At 44.2% G+C, this 20,110-nt stretch overlaps 1 protein-coding gene across 1 annotated transcript in view; it reads left to right on the plus strand.

Moving 5' to 3' along the window:
• Window positions 1–20,110, plus strand: part of LOC137323053 (protein diaphanous homolog 3-like) — a 796,634-nt gene that overhangs the window by 343,301 nt on the left and 433,223 nt on the right. Inside the window, exon 15 of the mRNA XM_067986438.1 lies at window positions 343–447. Coding sequence (XP_067842539.1) covers window positions 343–447 — 105 coding nt within the window. The remainder of the gene's footprint in view (window positions 1–342; window positions 448–20,110) is intronic.

Consider the following 20,110-nt stretch of genomic DNA (forward strand, 5'->3'; position numbering starts at 1 on the left):
TTCCTCTATTCACAATTTGTAGTGAAATCATAAATGTATTCTTTATTTACGATTTTGCTGCAAGAAGAGGGCATCTTCCTGAAAGTCTATACCAGTTTGTTACTAATAGCGAATAGTGGAAATCTTTCCTCCCCTGCTCACCAGGCTGCAAAATCCTATGAATAGATTTTTTTAAAAACTCCATTATGAAGGATAAACAGAAAACATTCAAAACCAGTTTGTGTTGAATAATATAGGTCCCACTGCACTCTCAAAAATAAAATTACACTTGATAATGCTAAGATTTTGTTTGGAAAGAACAGACTCTGGTACCCTTGAGGTTGATGTCGTTTTATCTTTCAGTTTGATGAAGAATTTACAGCCCGGCAAGAGGCACAAACTCAAACGCAGAAGAGAGAAGAAAAAATCAATGAACTTGAAGCTGAACTGCAGAGTCTCAGAGCTCAGGTAATGGAGCATGCTAAACGATTTCTTTGATTTCCAAACAGTTGGTGGTTAAAATCTAGTAATACAGTAGTCAGAGTATGCAAAATAAGATTTATTTTGGTATTCTGCTGCAGTTTTGGATTTTCAAAATTTTGCCAGCTGCCATCTTGCAAGCTTCTGTCCAGAATGCCTCAGGCTGTTAACTGTAAGGTTTGTGCAATATTAATTAGCTTTGTTTGCTCAAGATTGATTTCAGCTTTTGTTTTGGACTCCTGTTAATTAAACTTGTTGCTAATGTTTCAGTTAGTGTTAGCTCCTGGTGTCACACATTTCCTGAGTAATTAACCACAAAGGGTAAAGGGTCCACTGCACTTCGATTCAGAATACCACACAGATCTTTATCCAAATACAGGAAATTATTTCTTAAGCTATTCATTTGGCTGGACCCCTGGTTCAGGTTCCTCTGAAGGAAAAGATAACGCGCCATTGAGAATTTTCTGATGATTTTTCAATTTTCAAAAGTAAATATATTTAAGGCATGACAAACTACAATCTTAAAATTACTGTGATAAATGCTTAAGAAGGCCGCATGTGCTATATTTGAAGAATTGTGCATTTTATTTTTAACTATTTCAAACATTGTTGACAAATAGAAAAAAATATATACTGTAGCAGTTTTGTTCAGTAATGTAGCAAGATTTGTATTTCATGAATTATTAAATGGGGGTGAACTATAAAAACTAATGAACTGAAGTAATAGTCTTGACATTGTTTTTCTCCTTTAAAGAAATGAATTTAAGTCTAACTGAAGGAGTGATGAAGGTTATTTCTCACTGATTCCTGCAAAGGGTTAGAGGTGCAGCAGGTTCTTACAGTTTCTGTTAAATCCCCAGTGAGGAGTTTACAACAAAAACTGTCCGTAATTGGACCAAGTCCATTGTGAAAGACCTGAGCTGAACAATTGGAGAATAGAAATACCGTCTGGTGCAGTGGCGAGTGTTTTTTTTTAGAAATGAGACTGAGGTTGTGCTTGGCTGTCTAGCATAGCTTTGGATCATTTATAAAGGATTTGGAGTGAATCTGCACTATATTAATTTCTAGCTGGTGAAATTTAGCAAATTGGCAAATGCATGCACAGGACGACTCATACTTAAAATAGCTGTGGGTCGACAAATGTACCACATCCATCTCTGACAGCAGTTTGGACTTTGTGCATCATTTTTAAAACACTGAAATTTATTATGCCTTCTGTCGCTATACACAATTTAAATATATATGGACGAACATGGCACAGCACGTTAAAACATAACTGTGGGCATTTCTAGGTAATGGGCACTAATTTGAATTCCTCCACTCGACTGAATTTCCAGTCTCACCTGTGTTGGTGTGACGAAGCACTGAACGTCGACCAGGTTACTTTTCAAATGGAGGGGGGAAGTATGGGAAGAGTTCTTCCTAAAAGGTTCTTGTACATCACTTGGTTGCTGGTTGATTGGACTGGAAGGCGTAGACATTAGATTGTGCCTGATGCACCTGCTTTAAGAGGTCAGCGACAGGACCACGGCAATTTGGTCCACTGGCCTCATTTTTGTGTTACCGGCGAGCTGTGAGCACCAGTCATTGCCCCAGAGACAGCTCGCCAGTCACGGGACTTGAGCGAAATTGGCTGGCTGGGATGCCAGCTGAGGTACTAAGGGGGAGGGGGAGGCAGAGGCAATGGCAATCAGGAGTTGGGGTGAGCGAAGGCATAGAGTGGCATGCAGTCTCAATATGGAACCAGAAGGAGCACTCCTGCTCCTCATGACTCCACATTCAAGTAAGTAAAAGACTTTTGAATTACCTTATGGGTGGCAACCTTCTGCTTGTTTGGCTGCTGTGCGCCTGAGAAAACTGACCACAGCATGAACAGTGCATGCAGGCAATCACCAACAAATTTCACTAAGGGACGTTAGGCCCATTGTTTATGCAAATTGGGGGCCTACTGCCAATTTCAGGCTGGCGCCCTGGACGACTCCAGGGCACCCTAATATGTCCAGAGAAGCAAAACCACTTCCCCAAATAAGGGAGCAATTTGAAGTCTTGGAAGGAACCACTTTGTGGAGTGAAGTGTTTTGAGCACAAAAGTGTTCTGTAAGAAAAAGATTGTGCTTCTTAGTGGCAACTTTAATGATCACAGATATAGGAGTTCCACCTGAAACCAGAAGATAGTGAGAACCCCAGAATATCAATTGCTGGAGAAGGATGAACAGAAGTATAGTAGCTATTGGTTAGACTTGTAAGAGTTATGACGAAATTATATGTTCGAATAACTTAAAGAAATCTTTGCATGACAAAAGCATTCAAGGTTGTTATTACTCTAGCTGTCTCTTTTTCATTTGTGCCCAACACATAAGTTAGCTTCCATTGGCAAGCGCACACTTCCTTTGAACTAAAACTGGACCGTGCACTCAAAGTACCTTATATAGTAGGCCCCAGGGCAAACAGTGAACCATATTTACCATTGGGGAGTGCACATGGATTGGTAGTGGATACCACCAAATATTCCTGATCTTTCTAAATCATGGTAAGCACCACAGTGACAGGCCATAAGCTAAAAATAAAAATGACCAATTTGTGTTTATTAAGTAGTAAGATTGCACAAAAGCAAAGTTCCCAACCACTTGCAATTGGGGGCGGAATCTCGTTTTTTTGGACTCTTCAAATCAAGTTTTTGACTCCCGCTGTAAAGTTTGTAATTTGCAGCTTCTACGCAATTTGTGAACCAGAAATGTGAATTGAAGTGGCAGCGTGCAAACAGAAAAGAGAGAAGGATTGACAAGTATGAGGACTGAGCTCAATAAAACTGTACAATACATATTCCCAACTTCAAACAAATTGCCCCATTGTTTGTTTTTGGTCTGTCTGCACAGGGAAAAATAAATGTAAGGCTCTCCACTGCTTCAGTTACAATATTAATTTAAAGGGATAATAAGGAACTTCTGACTTCCCAACCTCAGCCACGGAAAGATCACTGTATGCCTGACAGCTGACCAAACTAATCCTGCATGGGGTAGATAGGCTGGTGAGTCAGCTATGATTGGTGGTGGCTTTTGATAGCTGCATTCACGACATCACTGAATCCAGTGAATTAACATTACAACCTAAACACCAAAACTGGGATAGCAAGATTGGAATCTTAGTAGCACTGGCTGCTGCAGTATCAAGTTGAGCCTTTGGAAAACACTTGCCAGCATCTTTTTTCAAATGCGTTCTGATGTATTTGCAACTATACTTTTTATGCCTATATTTTGGAAGGTTTAATTTTTCTTCACATGATTAACAACCATTCATGTTTTGAGTGAGCAGTCAGTGTTATCGTCCTGTATCTGCGCAACTTGATGACCAGAATCTCTATTCTTGGGACTTTAAATGTTGCCTCACTGCACTTCGTCAATTATCTTTTCTGTGCACACATAAGAGGATACTTGTTGAGCATTGCACATGGGGCGAAAATCAGCCAGGACTCATGCTGTTTTCTGAGACAAGTTTGACGAAGAAAGGAGAAATCAGAATTGGGTGAAGTGGGTCACTTGAGAATCAGTTGAGAAAGAACAAGTTATAATGGAAGGACAAGAAGCACCCGACTTGCTGGAGAGACAAAAGAAGAATTGCATGTGAGTGAAATTTAGAGGAACATGAAAATAAAACAGAAGTTCATGAATGATCTGGAAGACCACGAGAATTAGTTATTCAAAAAAGAGAGGTGGGAAAAGATGATTTGAGTGAGACCAAAAGCTAACTCGGACAGACCAAGACAAGAGTCTAGGATGAGGCTCTTGATATGTCACCATTTTAAGGACAAAAGACGCAGGCCCTGAAATTTGCCACAGATTGAGCCGGTCCAGGCTGCTTACCAGGTCCACGAATGCTGAGAATCTACGGGTGACCGGCAGAACTCTCAGGAGAATAGCAACCGGTCTCTGTCGTTTCTGGGAATTTCCTCAATGCCTTGTAAGGGACTGAAGCTCCGTTTGCCCGTTACAAGGCAAATGACGGCCAGGAGGCGAAGTCAGGGGTGGGGGCTGCTTAGCTGCAAGGTCCCCCTCCTGACCATTGGTTGGGACCCGGCATTGTAGTGGCAGCATGGCAAGCAGCCTGGACTCCCGAAGAGACAAAATGCTTTCGGGGCTGATAGGACCGGGGGCAAGGGCCTGGGCAGCATCCTCCATAGGTGAACAGGGCTTGGAATTTCCAGTAGGCGTAGGCAGGCAATGTCCTGGGCCCAACCATCTTCAGCTGCTTCATCAATGACCTTCCCTCCATCATAAGGTCAGAAGTGGGGATGTTCGCTGATGATTGCACAATGTTCAGTTCCATTCGCAACTCCTCAGATAATGAAGCAGTCCATGCCCGGGTGCAGCAAAATCTGGATAACATCCAGGTTTGGACTGCTAAGTGGCAAGTAACATTCGTGCCAGGCAATGACCATCTCCCCTTGACATTCAGTGGCATTACCATCGCCGAATCCCCCATCAACATCCTGGGGGTCACCATTGACCAGAAACTTAACTGGACCAGCCATATAAATACTGTGGCTACAAGAGCAGGTCAGAGGCTGGGTATTCTGTGGCAAGTGACTCACCTCCTGACTCCTCAAAGTCTTTCCACCATCTACAAGGCACAAGTCAGGAGTGTGATGGAATACTCTCCACATGCCTGGATGAGTGCAGCTCCACCAACACTCAAGAAGCTTGACACCATCCAGGACAAAACAGCCCGCTTGATTGGCACCCCATCCACCACCTTAAACATTCAATCTCTCCACCACCGGCGCACTGTGGCTGCAGTGTGTACCATCTACAAGATGCACTACAGCAACATGGCAAGCCTTCTTCGACAGCACCTCCCAAACCTGCGACCTCTACCACTTAGAAGGACAAGGGCAGCAGGCGCATGGGAACACCGCCACCTGCACGTTCCCCTCCAAGTCACACACCGTCCTGACTTGGAAATATATCGCTGTTTTTTCATTGTGGCTTGGTCAAAATCCTGGAACTCCCGACCTAACAACATTGTGGGAGAACTTTCACCACATGGATTGCAGCGGTTCAAGAAGGCGGCTTACCACCACCTTCTCAAGGGCATTTAGGGATGGGCAATAAATGCTGGCCTTGCAACGCCCAGATGCCATGAATGAATTTTTAAAAAAGGCAGGCAGGCTACAGAGATGGTCCTGAAATGGCACTTGTGCTGCCTGGCCCGTGATAATTAGGTGTCCTCCACCGACCCTGCAAACTGCTGGGGGTGAGCAGTGGAGAGGGCACCAATGCGTGTAATCTGAGAGTAACCATCTGGAATGCAACCTGAGGAATGTCAGGGCCACAGACTGGGAAAATACATCATAAAGCGAGAAATAAGAATAGCAAATAACAAAATACTAGGAGAAGGGAGAATAAAAGAGAATAAAACAAATGGAGAATGATAAATGACAAAGAACCAGCCGAATGGAATATAAGGTTTATGAATAACTGCAAGGACAAAAGATGAGCGATAAAGATAAAAGTGATGTGGATAGAAGAAAAAAAAAGCTAAGGGACTAAAATCCCCAAAAATATGGAATTAAGACATAAGAGAATGGAAAGCAAAATAAAAAGAAACAATACAATTAAATGTTGCGATGGTTATGAAAGAAAAATAAACTGAGGATTATGGGTGGGAAAGGAGAGGAAAAATCAGAGGAACAGTGGTAGGCCATTCAGTTCCTTGAACCTGTTTCGCCATTCTATTAGATCATGCTGATCTGTACCTCAACTCCACTTAGCCGCCTTTTCTCCTTATTCCTTGATATGTTTAACCAATAAAAATCAATTGATCACTGTCTTTAAAATTTCAATTGTCCCAGCATCCACAGCCTTTTGAAGAAGACTTCCAGATTCCTACTATCCTTTGTGTGACTTAATGCTTCCAAACTGGCCTAGGTCTAATTTTAAAATTATGCTCCCTTGTTCTGCATTTTTACCACCAGAGGAAATAGTTTCTCTGTATTTACCCTATCGAACCCCTTTATCATTATCTACCCTTATTGAATCCATTAAACATTTTAAACACCTTGATTAGATCACTTCTCAACCTTCTGAACTCCAGGGAATTTCAAAAGGCATTTGATAAAGTACCATGTAATAGACTTGTTAGCAAAAATGAAGCCCATGGGATTAGAGGGACACTGGCAGTGTGGGTACAAAATTGGCTAGGTGATGGAAAGCAGAGAGAAGCAGTAAACGGTTGTTTTTCAGACTGGAGGGAAGTATACAGTGGTGTTCCCCAGGGGTCAGTATTAGGACCACTGCTCTTTTTGATATATGTTAACAACCTGGAATGGGTATAAAGGGTATAATTTCCAAGTTTGCAGATGACCTGAAACTCAGAAATGTAGTAAGTAATGTGGAGGAAAGTAATAAACTTCAGGAGGAAATAGACAGATTAATGGAATGGGCAGAAACATGAGAGATGAAATTTAATGCAAAGAATTGTGAAGTGATACATTTTGGCAGGAAGAATGAGGAGAGGCATTACAAACTAAATGATACAATTTTAAAGGGGGTGCAGGAACAGAGTGACCTGGGGTGCACATACACAACTCTTTGAAGGTGGCAGGACAAGTTGGGAAGGCTGTTAAAAAAGCATATCGGATCCTTTGCTTTATTAATGAGTACACTAATGAGGCATAAAGTACAAAAGCAAGGAAGTTATGCTAAACCTTTATAGAACACTGGTTAGGCCTCAGCTGGAGTATTGTGTTCAATTCTGGGCAACACTCTTTAGGAAGGATGTCAAGGCCTGAGAGAGGGTTCAGAAGAGATTTACTAGAATGGTACCAGGGATTAGGAACTTCAGTTCTGTAAAGAGAGTGGAGAAGCTGGGGTGTTCTTCTGAGAGTAGAGAAGTTTAAGGGGAGATTTGATAGGTATTTAAGATCATTAACAGTTTTGATAGAGTAAATAAGGAGAAATTGTTTCCAGTGGCAAAAGGGTCGGTAACCAGAGGACTCAAATTTAAGGTGATCGGAGAAAGAGCTAGAGGCGCCATGAAGAAACATTTTTTCACGCAGCAAGTTATGATCTGGAATGCAATGCCTGAAAGGATGGTGGAAGCAGATGCAATAATAACTTTCAAAAGGGAATTAAATAAATATTGGAAGGGAATAAATTTACAGGGCTATGAAGAAAGAGGAGGGGAACAGGACGAATTAGATAGCTCTTTCAAATAGCCGGCACAGGCACGATGCGCCAAGTGGCCTCCTGTACCTCATATGATACTATATATGGTGAAGAGCTAGGGCCCCAGTACAGATGCCTGGGGAACATCACTTGTCACATCCTGCCAATCTCTAATCTGTCTACTACCTCCCAGTCAATTACCTCCAATTCTGTGTACTTATATTTTTGATAATCTCTGGTGTGGAACCTTATCAAATGCGTTCTGAAAATCCATATAGACACTCCCCTATCAGCTATGTTAGTGACCTCTTCAAAGAACACAACTAGATTACTCAGTCATGACTGTCCAAGTGTTCAGTGCAGGGTCAGTGGGAGGACACTTAATCATCATGGGTCCCTGAAAATAGAAGAGAACTGGAATTGTAGAAAGATGCAATTAATATGCAGTTGCATAAAAAGGGAAAAAAGTCTTTGGAACAGAAATAAATATGTGAAAGAGAAAAAAAGATGGCAGAATGTTCCATACAAGGTAAGGAAACTGACAGCGAGAAAACACTGAGGAGACCAGAACAATTTAAAATAATTTGTCAAAAAATACTAACAGAATAAAAGAGATACAGAACAAACCAAGAGAGAATGGAAAGCAGAAAGAAAGTAACAAAAGGATGTAAAGCCAACTGGAATTAAAAGACAGAGAAGCTAAGGTGTCCTTTATATCCACGGTGTGTTACAGTTGTTTAATTTATACCAGTGTACAAGTACATTTCCAGAACGGGGTCCCAGTGGATTGGAAAGTAGCGAATGTAACCCCGCTATTCATGAAAGGAGGGAGAGAGAGAACAGGGAACTACAGGCCAGTTAGCCTGACGTCAGTCGTCAGGAAAATGCTGGAATCCATTATTAAGGAAGTGGTAACAGGGCACTTAGAACATTATAATATGATTAGGCAGAGTCAACATGGTTTTATGAAAGGGAAATCATGTTTGATAAATTTATTAGAGTTTTTTGAGTATGTAACTAGCAAGGTAAATAAAAGGGAACCAGTAGTTGTCTTATATTTGGATTTTCAAAAGGCATTCGATTAGGTGCCACATAATAGGTGGTTATGCAAGATAAGGGCTCATGAGGTTGGGGGTAACATATTAGCATAGATAGAGGATTGGTTAACGGACAGAAAACAGAGAGCAGGGATAAACAGGTCATTTTCAGGTTGGCAGGCTTTAACCAGTGGGGTACGGCAAGGATCGGTGCTTGGGCCTCAGCTATTTACAATCTATATTAATGACTTGGATGAAGGGACCGAGTGTCGTGTATCCAAGTTTGCTGATGGTACAAAGCTATGTGGGAAAGTAAGCTGTGAGGACACAGAGTCTGCAAAGGGATATAGGCAGGTTAAGTGATTGGGCAAGAAGGTGGCAGATGGAATATAATGTGGTGAAATGTGAGGTTATGCACTTTGGAAGGAAGAATAGAAAAACAGAATATTTTTTAAATGGTGAGAAACTATTAAATGTTGGAGTCCAGAGAGACTTGGGTGTCCTCGTACAAGAAACACAAACAGTTAGCATGCAGGTACAGCAAGCAATTGGGAAGGCAAATAGCATGTTGGCCTTTATTGCAAGGGGGTTGGAGTACAAAAGTAAGGAAGTCTTACTGCAATTGTACAGGGCTTTGGTGAGATCTTACCTGGAGTACTTCTTATCTAAGGAAGGATATACTTGCCTTAGAGGCGGTGCAACAAAGGTTCACAAGATTAATTCCTGGGATGAGAGGGTGTCCTATGAGGAGAGATTGAGTAGAATGGACCTATACTGTCTGGAATTTAGAAGAATGAGAGATTATCTCATTGAAACATTTAAGATTCTGAGGGGGCTTGACAGGGTAGATGCCGAGACGTTGTTTCCCCTGGCTGGAGAGTCTAGAACTAGAGGGCATAGTCACAGGATAAGGGGTCGGCCATTTAAGACTGAGATGGGGAGGCACTCAGAGGGTTGTGAATCTTTGGAATTCTCTACCCCAGAGGGCTCTGGATGTTGAGTCGTTGAGTATATTCAAGGCTGAGATCGATAGATTTTTGGACACGAAGGGAATCAAGGGATATAGGGGATCGGGTAGGAAAGTGGAGTTGAGGTTGAAGATCTGATTGAATGGCGGAGCAGGCTCAAGGGGCCTTACGGCCTACTCCTGCTCCTATTTCTTATGTTTTTTTATAAATATAAATTTAATTCTTTACTTCATGCGTGTGCTGAGCAATGGGATTAATTGTTTACTAGTCTTGTACTTGTCATTATTAATTTCAGATATTTACTTGTAGCTGAGTGCAGTTTAAACTTATCTCTCCCTTAAAATCTTTCAATAACCAAAATAGAACCTTAGGCATTACAATTAATCTCCAAAATATTTTAATAGATGAGTCATACATGCCAATCATCTGTTTTTCACATGAACAGACAGTGCTCAGGACCGCTGTGAAGTGCCTTGGGATGTTTTACCATGTTAAAGGCGCTTTATAAATGCAAGTTGTTATTGTTCCTGTTCACACAATCCACACTTGTTACACAAAATCAGAAAACAGCCCAAACTTCTTGATTCCCTACCCCCACACATCTTACTGCTCCTGTGTGTGGTGGCTAAAGCATTGGACTGGTCCTGCTGCTCCTATTTTGCATTGCTTCCAGTAATGCTGGCCCCAATAGCTAACTCTTCCTACTAGAAGTGGGAGCCCTTGTCACTAATAACAATCCTTGAATGCGATGTAATAAAAACAAATTTTATATATTCAGTCACTTGCAAGCAGTGGCCTTGTTCACAGGCCTTTATTCAATTTTTTTTTCCAACGGCATCTTGTATTTTGAGTTAGCTTTTCTGAAGCTGTCAGCATTTCAGAGCATTGTACGTTGTCATGTATGCAAAAGCAAGTGAAAATCAGTATTAGGCAGATTACAGTACTTCACTTTACACCTTTTGTTCCAAAAAAATTGAATCACTTAAGACTTATCAGTTTTTACATAGAATTTACAGCAGTGCAACTGGCCCAACTGGTCTATGCCGGTATTTATGCTCCACACGAGCCTCCTCCCACCCTACTTCATCTAACTCTATTTGCATATCCTTCTATTCCTAAAATGTCCTGGCCAATATTTGTCGCTCAGCCAACACCACCAGAACAGATTATCTACTTATTTTTCTCATTGCTGTTTGTGGGATCTTCCTTGCTGCTGGCAAAGCAGCTGCCATGTTTGCCTGTATTACAATATTAACTGCACTTCAGAAGTACTTCATTGGTTGTGAAGTGTTTTGGGCATTAAAGGTGCTATATAAATGCAAGTTCTTTCTTTCAATCAATCAAATTGACAGCTAGGGAAAATGATCTCATTGGTTCGTGGTGGTAGCTGGTTGTTTATTGAAGTCCACCATAGGATAGATTACCAAAAAGCAACTAGCAACCACTGTGTACCAAGCAAATATTTCACTTTTTTCAAACTGCTTTCTTTGGCCTTGTTGGTTTCTCACCAAGCATGTGCTATATATGCAGGTAAGTGTAAAAGTTATAACATAATGGATGAAAAAAAACTCAGTAAAGTTACACACATTTCTAATATATAGTGGGTAACATCTTCCCCACACACAGGGTTGCTCCCCTCTGAGGCCGAGATCTTCAGCTCTGCTTTATTTTTGGTGCTTCCATTTTTTACCTGGAACCACTGCATTATAACACTCCAACTGCATAACAGAAGGAATGGATTCCCACAGCACACTTTTGACTGCACACAATGGACTCTGGAATTTGATTTTGTGGCGTTTTCTTCAATAACTTCACCTTTACATGAGAGATGAACCCCACCGAGTCCCTCATTTGTCTCCAACTCAAATAGCAGCACAGCAAAATAGGAAAAACTGAATCACATGGGGTACAAGCCTATTATTATCTTTTTCCTTTGATGCCCAGACTAACATTATGCAAGATGAATGGGTATCCCACACAATTAATCAAATCTGTTTTACTTTGAATGAGTTCTTGCAGTGATAGACCCCTCTATCAAGTCAGGTTTTTCCAAAGACTCATTTTCAGGCATCCTGATACAATTTCATACCTCTAGAGCAGCAAAACTACCACAACAGATGAACATCTCACTCCCACAGTTTGGTAATCAGGTAATGACATAGTCATTAGTAAAATGAAAGTAAAAAATTTGTAGGGCTACGGGGATAGAGAGTGGGAGTAGCTGAATTGCTGTTTCATAGAGCCGGCGTGGACTCGATGGGCTGAATGGCCTCCTTCTGTGCTGTAACCTTTCCATGATTCCTTCCCAAAGACACACCAGGCATGTCTGTGTTTAGCGTTTGAGGATTCTGGGACAATGGCAAATGCAATAGACTGGAAGCATAGGTAATTGATAGCCCAATAATCAATATTAATAATTTCTATCACCTGAGCAGGTTTTTGTGTCATCCACCCTAGTTAAGCAATCAATATAAACAAAGATGGGTCATTTTTCTTTAAATTGGGACCTTCTCTTCCTTTGATACACAATAACAAAGAGAGCAGAAAATTTTGCAAAACGCATTCAAAAAGCCTTTTGATTGAGGCTTTATTATTGAGAAACCCAGGTGAAGGACAATAGCCTATTTTTCAGGGCTCTGCCAAGGTTGACAGTAATAAATGAGAAGTTGAGGTAAATCAGGAAGTACTGATTTTAATGATGTCCAGCTTAGATTTTAAAAACTTTAATATGGTTGGAGGTGTACTGAGGGAGATGAGATCCACAGTTTTGAGCTCCTGGGAAAGAATGAATTAGATTAGAAGATTACAGTGAGTCTGGTTTTCGTGAAAGTGAGGAAGCAGACAAGTGGTAGAGCTTGTGAGGTGGTATATTTACAGCTTAGGAGGAGCAAGTGCACAAAGTTCAAAGTTGCACTGTCTATATTAGTATCAATAAAATAATAAGAAAGGCTGAAGCAGCAAGTTGCCAGAGTCTCCCCTGATACGGGAGTATTCAGAACTTGGTGGACATAGAGTCTGTAAAGCATGCTTTACCTGATCTTGACCTTGAAGCCTAGATTTTCCAATTGGGAAACCAGCGGACCCAATCAGAAAATTTAGCAGATTTCCATCGCACTGCACACATGCACTTTTCACACATGGGATCGGCAACAGTGGAAGCATCTGCCTAAAACAGGCAGCAGCATAATTATTTATTAATTTGGGCGGGTGCGTCCTACACGCAGTCCTGACATGTAGCTCATTGGTTCCAAATGGCACCCATGTAAAATGGACATCCAGGGTTGGTGGGGAATCACCTGTGAGCGGTAGTTGATTTAAAGGCATAGTAAGTGAATTGATTCTGCAGTTTTAAAGCCATTTCTTAATTACTTTTCTTCAATTTTTGTTTTTTATTTCTGCTTGCCATTTTGCCCGTTGTTCTATTCTCTTCCCTGCCCCTGCTGCACCAATATTGGCATCTCTGGGTTTCTTGATGGGAATCCCCCTATCTAAGTTGTTTGGAAGAAGGGAGCGAGAACCAAAGTAGGAATGGCGTATAGGCCAGGTGGCATGAAAGATGCCCTTTGCCCATGCAGCAGTACCTGTATCTGCAGACAGAGGTAACTGGACCTCGTTTCGGCAGACCATTAGTGAATGCGTAGGCTCTTATTCCCAAAAGGAAGCTGGGACAGCGGCCCCAGTAGCATCACTAAGATATGTGAATGCCTGAGCACCTGCAATTTTAGATGCATCTTTGGAAGCAGCCTCTTATAAGACACCAGACTTTCAGTGGTACTGCATGAAAGAATGCATGTGAGCGTGATCAATATCTAGCAAAACCAGACTGGCTACATTTGTTAAAATGTGGGCATCCATATCTGTAGATGCTGCATACAATTCCTTTCACTACATCTAGGCCAGCAGATAGCCAGTTGCAAAACTGAACCATTAGTTCAAGAACGCCTCTAACTTCCATGCAGCACACAACTGATACATCAAGTGACACTTATGGTTAGCTACTGCTGCAACTTGGCTTCACTTCCTTGGAGATGTTGGGGCACACAGGCAAAGGTGAGCTGGCAAAGGTAGATCTGCTAGTGTATATGTATGAATGAATGAGTGAGTGAGAGTGATTTATTTATTTATTTATGGGCTAGCACCTGAATGATTGATTTTATTTGTGGGCGAGCACCTGAATGAATGATTGATTTATTTATTTGTGGGCGAGCACCAGAGCGAATGAATAAATGATTGATTTATTTGTGGGCGAGCACCAGAACAAATGACCAAAAGCTGCCGTATTGTCGTACACATCCAGCTGGTTGACTAATGTTCTTCACGGACCAGCACTCAGTATCTATCTGTTACCCGTTTTAAGGCCCAGCATTTGCAGAATAATGGAAGGCAACATGTTGGAGTTGAGTACTTGAATGAGACAGAAAGGTGCTGAGAAACAGGCGCCATAACATTTTTAGTTTTAGTTCATGGTTGCAGAGCCTCATCAACCACATCAATATCAATAAAAGCTGATGAGGATTGTAGGTGATGAAACACCCTGTATTCACTTTTGAGGCTTGATTCTTCATGAACAATTTCAAATTGTTCTATGTACAGAGACATTATGAACCTGACAGACTTCTTAATTCTGATATCAATTACATTCATTTCACTGTTGATTACATACATTCATGTATCCAGGTTTGCTGAAGCTACAAAGCTAGGTGGAAAAGTAAGCTGTGAGGAGGACACAAAGAGGCTGCAAAGGGATATAGACAGGTCAAGTGAGTGGACGAGAAGGTGGCCGATGGAGTAGAATGTGGGGAAATGCCTGGAATAAAAAGCTAGCATCAGTAATGGTGACCATAAAACTACCGGATTGTCGTACCCAGTCTGGCCTATGTGTGATGCCAGACCCACAGCAATGTGGTTGATTCTTAACTGCCCTCTGAAATGGCCTAGCAAGCCACTCAGTTGTACAATCCCACCACAAAAAGTAATAATAAGAATAAAACTGGACAGACCACCCGGCATCGGACCACTAGGTACCAGACACGGCAAAGTCAAACCAAGCCCATTCAGCCCTGCAAAGTGCTCCTCAATAACGTGTGTGGACTGTGCCAAAATTTGGGAGAGCTTCCCACAGACTAGTCAAGCAACAGCCTGACCTAGCCATACTCACAGAATCATACCTTTCAGCCAATGTCCCAGACACCTTCATCACAATCCCTGGGTATGTCCTGTCCAACCGGCGGGACAGACCCACCAGAGGTGGTGGCACAGTGGTATGCAGTCAGGAGGAAGTGACCCTGGGAGTCCTCAACATTGACTCCGTACCCTATTAAGTCTCATGGCATCAGGTCAAACATGGGCAAGGAAACCTCCAGCTGATTACCACCTACCACCCTCCCTCAGCTGATGAATCAGTACTCCTCCATATTGAGCACCACTTGGAGGGAGCACAGAATGTACTCTGGGTGGGGGACTTCAATGTCCATCACCAAGAGTGGCTCGGTAGCACCACAACTGACCAAGCTGGCTGAGGCCTGAAGGACATAGCTGCCAGATTGGGCCTGCGGCAGGGGGTGAGAGAACCAACACGAGGGAAGAACCTACTTGATCTTGTCCTCACCAACCTAACTCTCGCAGATGCATTTGTCCATGGTAGGAGTGACCGCCGCACAGTCCTAAGGTGTGCGGTGGTCACCGTCCATCATGTTGTCTGGCACTACCACTGCTAAATGGGATAGATTCAGAACAGAACTTGCTGCTCAAAACTGGGCATCTATGAGGTGCTGTGAGCCATTCAGCAGCAGAATTGTATTCCACCACAATCTGTAACCTCATGGCCCAGCATATCCCTCACTCAACCATTACCAACGAGCCAGGGGATCAACCCTGGTTCATTGAGGAGTGTAGAAGATCATGCCAGGAGCAGCACCAGGCGTAGCTTTAAAAAAAAATGCTGTGCCAACTTGGTGAAGCGACAACACAGGACTACGTGCATGCTAAACAGCGGAAGCAACATGCTTTAGACGGAGCTAAGTGATCCCACAACTAACTGATCAGATCAAAGCTCTGCCGTCCTGTCACATCCAGTCATGAGTGGTGGTGGATAATTAAACAACTAACGGAAGGAGGAGGGTCCGTGACCAACCCCATCCTCAATGATGATGTGGAGATGCCGGTGATGGACTGGGGTGGACAAATGTAAGGAATCTTACAACACCAGGTTATAGTTCAACAATTTTATTTTAAAATCACAAGCTTTCGGAGATTATCTCCTTCGTCAGGTGAGTGAGTGAATGAGAGGTTCTCAAATCGCATATCTTATATTAGGCTGGGACACCATCACACCAATTAAAGGTGTCGTTGGTGTTCAGACAGGTTAGCCACGGAAAACAGTAGGTCCCAGTATACTGAATACACAATGGGTCAAATTACACAGACAGAGAGAAAGAGACCCGAAAGGCAGAGAGAGAGAGAATTTCCTGTTGTGTTAAAAACAGATAACTTTTTTTTCCCCTGCTGGTGGGGTTACATGTAGCGTGACATGAACCCAACAAGGGAGAGTCTAACCACCTCCCCTTGACATTCAACGGCATTACCATCGCCAAATCCCCCACCATCAACATCCTGGGGGTCACCATTGACCAGAAACTAAACTGGACATAAGAACACAAGAAAAAGGTGCAGAAGTAGGCCATAAGGCCCCTCGAGCCTGTTACACCATTCAATCAGATTGTGGCTGATCTTCATCCTCAACTCCACTTTCCTGCCTGATCCCCATATCCCTTAATTTCCCCTAGAGTCCAAAAATGTATCTATCTCAGCCTTGAACATACTCAATGATTCAGCATCCACAACTCTCTGGGGTAGAGAATTCCAAAGATTCACAACCCTCTGAGTGAAGAAATTCCTCCTCATCTCAGTCTTAAATGGCCTACCATTTATCCTGAGACTATGCTCTCTAGTTCTAGTCTCATCAGCCAGGGGAAACAACCTCTCAGCGTCTACACTGTCAAGCCCCCTCATATGAGATCACCTCTCATTCTTCTAAACTCCAGAGAGTATAGGCCCATTCTACTCAACTACCAGCCACATTAAAAAAAATACGAAATTATCCACTTTGGTAGGGAGAATAGAAAAGAATATTTTTTAAAAGGTGAAAGACGAAGAAAAGTTGGTAGTCAGAGGGATTTGGGTCACCTTGTACCTGAATACAGAATGTTAACATGCAGCTACAGCAAGCAATTGGGAAGGCAAATGGTATGTTAGCTTTCATTGCAAGGGGGTTGGAGTATAAGAGTAAGGTGGTCTTGCTGCAATTATATAGGGCTCTGGTGAGACCACATCTGGAGTATTGTGTACAGTTTTGGTCTCCTTACCGAAGGAAGAATATAATTGCCTTGGAGGGGATGCAGCGAAGGTTCACTAGATTGATTCCTGGGATGAGAGGGTTGTCTTATGAGGAGAGATTGAGTAGAATGGGCCTATAGTCTTTGGAGTTTAGAAGAATGAGAGGTGATCTCATTGAAACATATAAAATTCTTAGAGGGCTTGACAGGGTAGATGCTAAGAGACTGTTTCCCCTGGCTGGGGAGTCGAGAACCGGAGGTCATCGTCTCAAGGTAAGGGGTCGGCCATGTAGGACTGAGATGAGGAATTTCTTCGCTCAGAGGGTTCCGAAGCTTTGGAATTCTCTACCCCAGAGGGCTGTGGATGCTCAGTTGTTGAGTATATTCAAGACTGAAATCGATGGGTATTTGGGCGATATGGGGATAGGGCAGGAGAGTGCAGTTGAGGTAGAAGATCAGTCACGACCTTATTTAATGGCGGTGCAGGCTTGAGGGTCCGTCTGGCCTACTCCACTCCTGGACCTTACGTTCTTGCTGTTGACCAGAGGTCACCGGTTACGGTTGCTGGCTTAGTACACAGAGGAGAGAGTCAATTCTCTTTCAATTCTCAATTCGCTTTATTAACGTTATTAGATCATGTACATACCGCTTATACGTCTGGTTAGATATAGGCATGCAGTTTACAGCAGGTTATACAGTTTTATACTCAAACTAGGATTTAAACGCACACCCACTAGGTTTCTCTGACTAACACTCACTGGTCACAGAATAGAAAGGATATTATATTACCCGGAAAGGAGAGCTGACGCTGGCCAGGCGTTCCGTTCTCTCTTGACGTCGTCTCTACGTCCCTGACGTCTGGTCTCCCACTTTCCCGATGGTTAGTCTCCGGAGTTTCGTATACAAACTGGCACCAAGCCTGCAATTCTTCAGTCTTATTTCCAAGTCTGTCTTTTCGAATGATGCTGTCTTTCTCCGGTTGGCTTAAAGTTCCTCGAGTGGTCGGTATCATCCCCTGATTGGCTCTGTTCCAAGGGGTTAGGTAGCATCACCTCATTACTCCTTTTCTAAATAAGGACTGGTGTCTCATCACAGCTCCTTTGTCCCTTAGAAGCGGAACTAATTCAAACCGGTTCCGGCCAGCTCAGACCAGTGACTGAACTCCAGATCACTTCAGTTCAAAAGTCAGTGGGCTCGATTTTAGGGTCGGGTTTCCTGCGAGTTTCCAGCGGGGGTGCCCCGAAAATCCCGATATGCGGTCACGTGACCGGATCGCGCCGCGATCCCGACCACTTCCGGGTTCCCCGATGACGTGCGGGGCTGCGTGCGTGGCCCCCGCTGGTGGGAATCCCGCAGGCAATTAAAGCCAGCGCGGTTCCACTTGAGAGTACTTACCTTGCTTGTTGAGGTCAGTTAATGAGCTGAATCAGCTGTCAAAAGAGGAAGTGTGGGATTTCACCTGCATCGCAGAGTGTTTCCCACGCTGGGGGAAACAGTCTCTCTCCAACCAGGCGTGTTTCAGCCAGCAGCCTGTGGCAGGTGCCAAGGTGCACCCCACAGGGGAGAGCCCTCACCCACGCAGGAGGCCACCGCGTCACATAGGGCAACCCCTGCCCCCCACCACCCCCCGCCAAGCCAGAGGACAGACCGACACGAAACTGCATCCCCAGTCCGAGGAACCACCCACCTACCCTGCACAACCCCTCAGACCAACACCTGTCAGATGGGTGGTGCGTGGACACCCTCGGAGGACGAACAGCATGACCAGCCCCAGCAGCCTTGCAGTCCACGTCGTCTGCCGCAGAGACGTGGAGCCCCCCAACACGGTGTTGTTGCACGCCCACCTGCACAGCAGGAGGGAGGGCTACCGCAAAGAGAGACGCATCGCAGAGGGCACTACCCTCGCCACAGGGTCCACAGACCGAGGCGCAGCTCCCCGGACCTCTCCGAGCAGCAGTGCACACGGAGGCGCAGATTCGCTCGACATGTAGTCGTGGAGATCTGCAGGCTCTTTCATGCCGAGCGGCTCCTGGCTGGCCCCAGCACCAACTGCTTACCTGTCGCTGTCAAAGTCACCACTGCCCTCCACAACTTCTCCTCCGCATCCTTCCAGGGTGCAGCCGGCTACACCTCGGATGTCTCTCAGTCGTCTGCGCGGAAGAGCCCTGCAAAGACACCTGCACCTACTCTGCAGTAACACGATGGGTGGCATCAGTGGTGGGTCCTCATAGTGATACCCAGGAGCGGGCATTATTGGACACAACAGACAGGATTCGCAGAGACATGGCAGTGGTGGTGCCAATATAATGTGTGCTGTTTGTTGCTCTGAAATTCAATAGAGGTAACACCCATGGCAAACCCTCCGACACCCTTGTGCACCCCCTTCATGCTCACGAAACATTTGCCTTACGCTGCCTACTGCACATATGTGATGCATGCCCTGTGGCTGCAGCACAGGTGGTGGCAGGTTGAGTGAGGCTGGCCGTGAGGGAAATGCACGAGAGGGTGAGTATGGGATAGAGCCATGAGATTGTATGAGGATTGGGTCGCGTGTTAGTGGCAGGATGAGTACTGGTGATGTTAGTAGGTGGAGGTAAGATGAGGATGGGGTTTGAGTGGGTATGAGGGGTGATGTGACAGAGTAGTGTTGGCGGTGCCGAAGGAGATGTGGGGTTGGGGCAGTGTTGTGGCAGATGGAGTGTAGGGGAAAGACTTCGTGTTCTCACTGTGGCTGACCTACTGAGGTAATTGCAGCGCCTCCTGCACTGTATGCAGGTGGGCGATATGTTGGTTGCGCAGGTGACCCCCTCTGCCACCTCGAGCCAGGCCTTCTTGGTGCCAGAGGCTGGCCGCTTCCTCCCGCCCGCCGGGTGCAAGATCTCTGTCTTCGCCCTCCTCCTCACCCCATCTGATGATACCTGGGGTGAGGCATCATTAAACTGGGAGCAGCCTTCCCCCTGGGCTGCTCCATGCTGTAATTTGTTCCATTGGTTGCAGCATCTGTCAGTGGAGGACTGCCCCTTTAAATAGAGCGCCTCCAGCTGACAGATCGTACTGCGCATGCGCAGCCCGCCCGACGCGCAGACCAGCAGCGCGGACCCCGGAGGAGCAGGTAATTGATTCCTATTAGTGTGTTGCCTGCTACGATC

Source organism: Heptranchias perlo, chromosome 6, assembly GCF_035084215.1.
Source record: "Heptranchias perlo isolate sHepPer1 chromosome 6, sHepPer1.hap1, whole genome shotgun sequence".
Lineage (NCBI taxonomy): Eukaryota > Metazoa > Chordata > Chondrichthyes > Hexanchiformes > Hexanchidae > Heptranchias > Heptranchias perlo.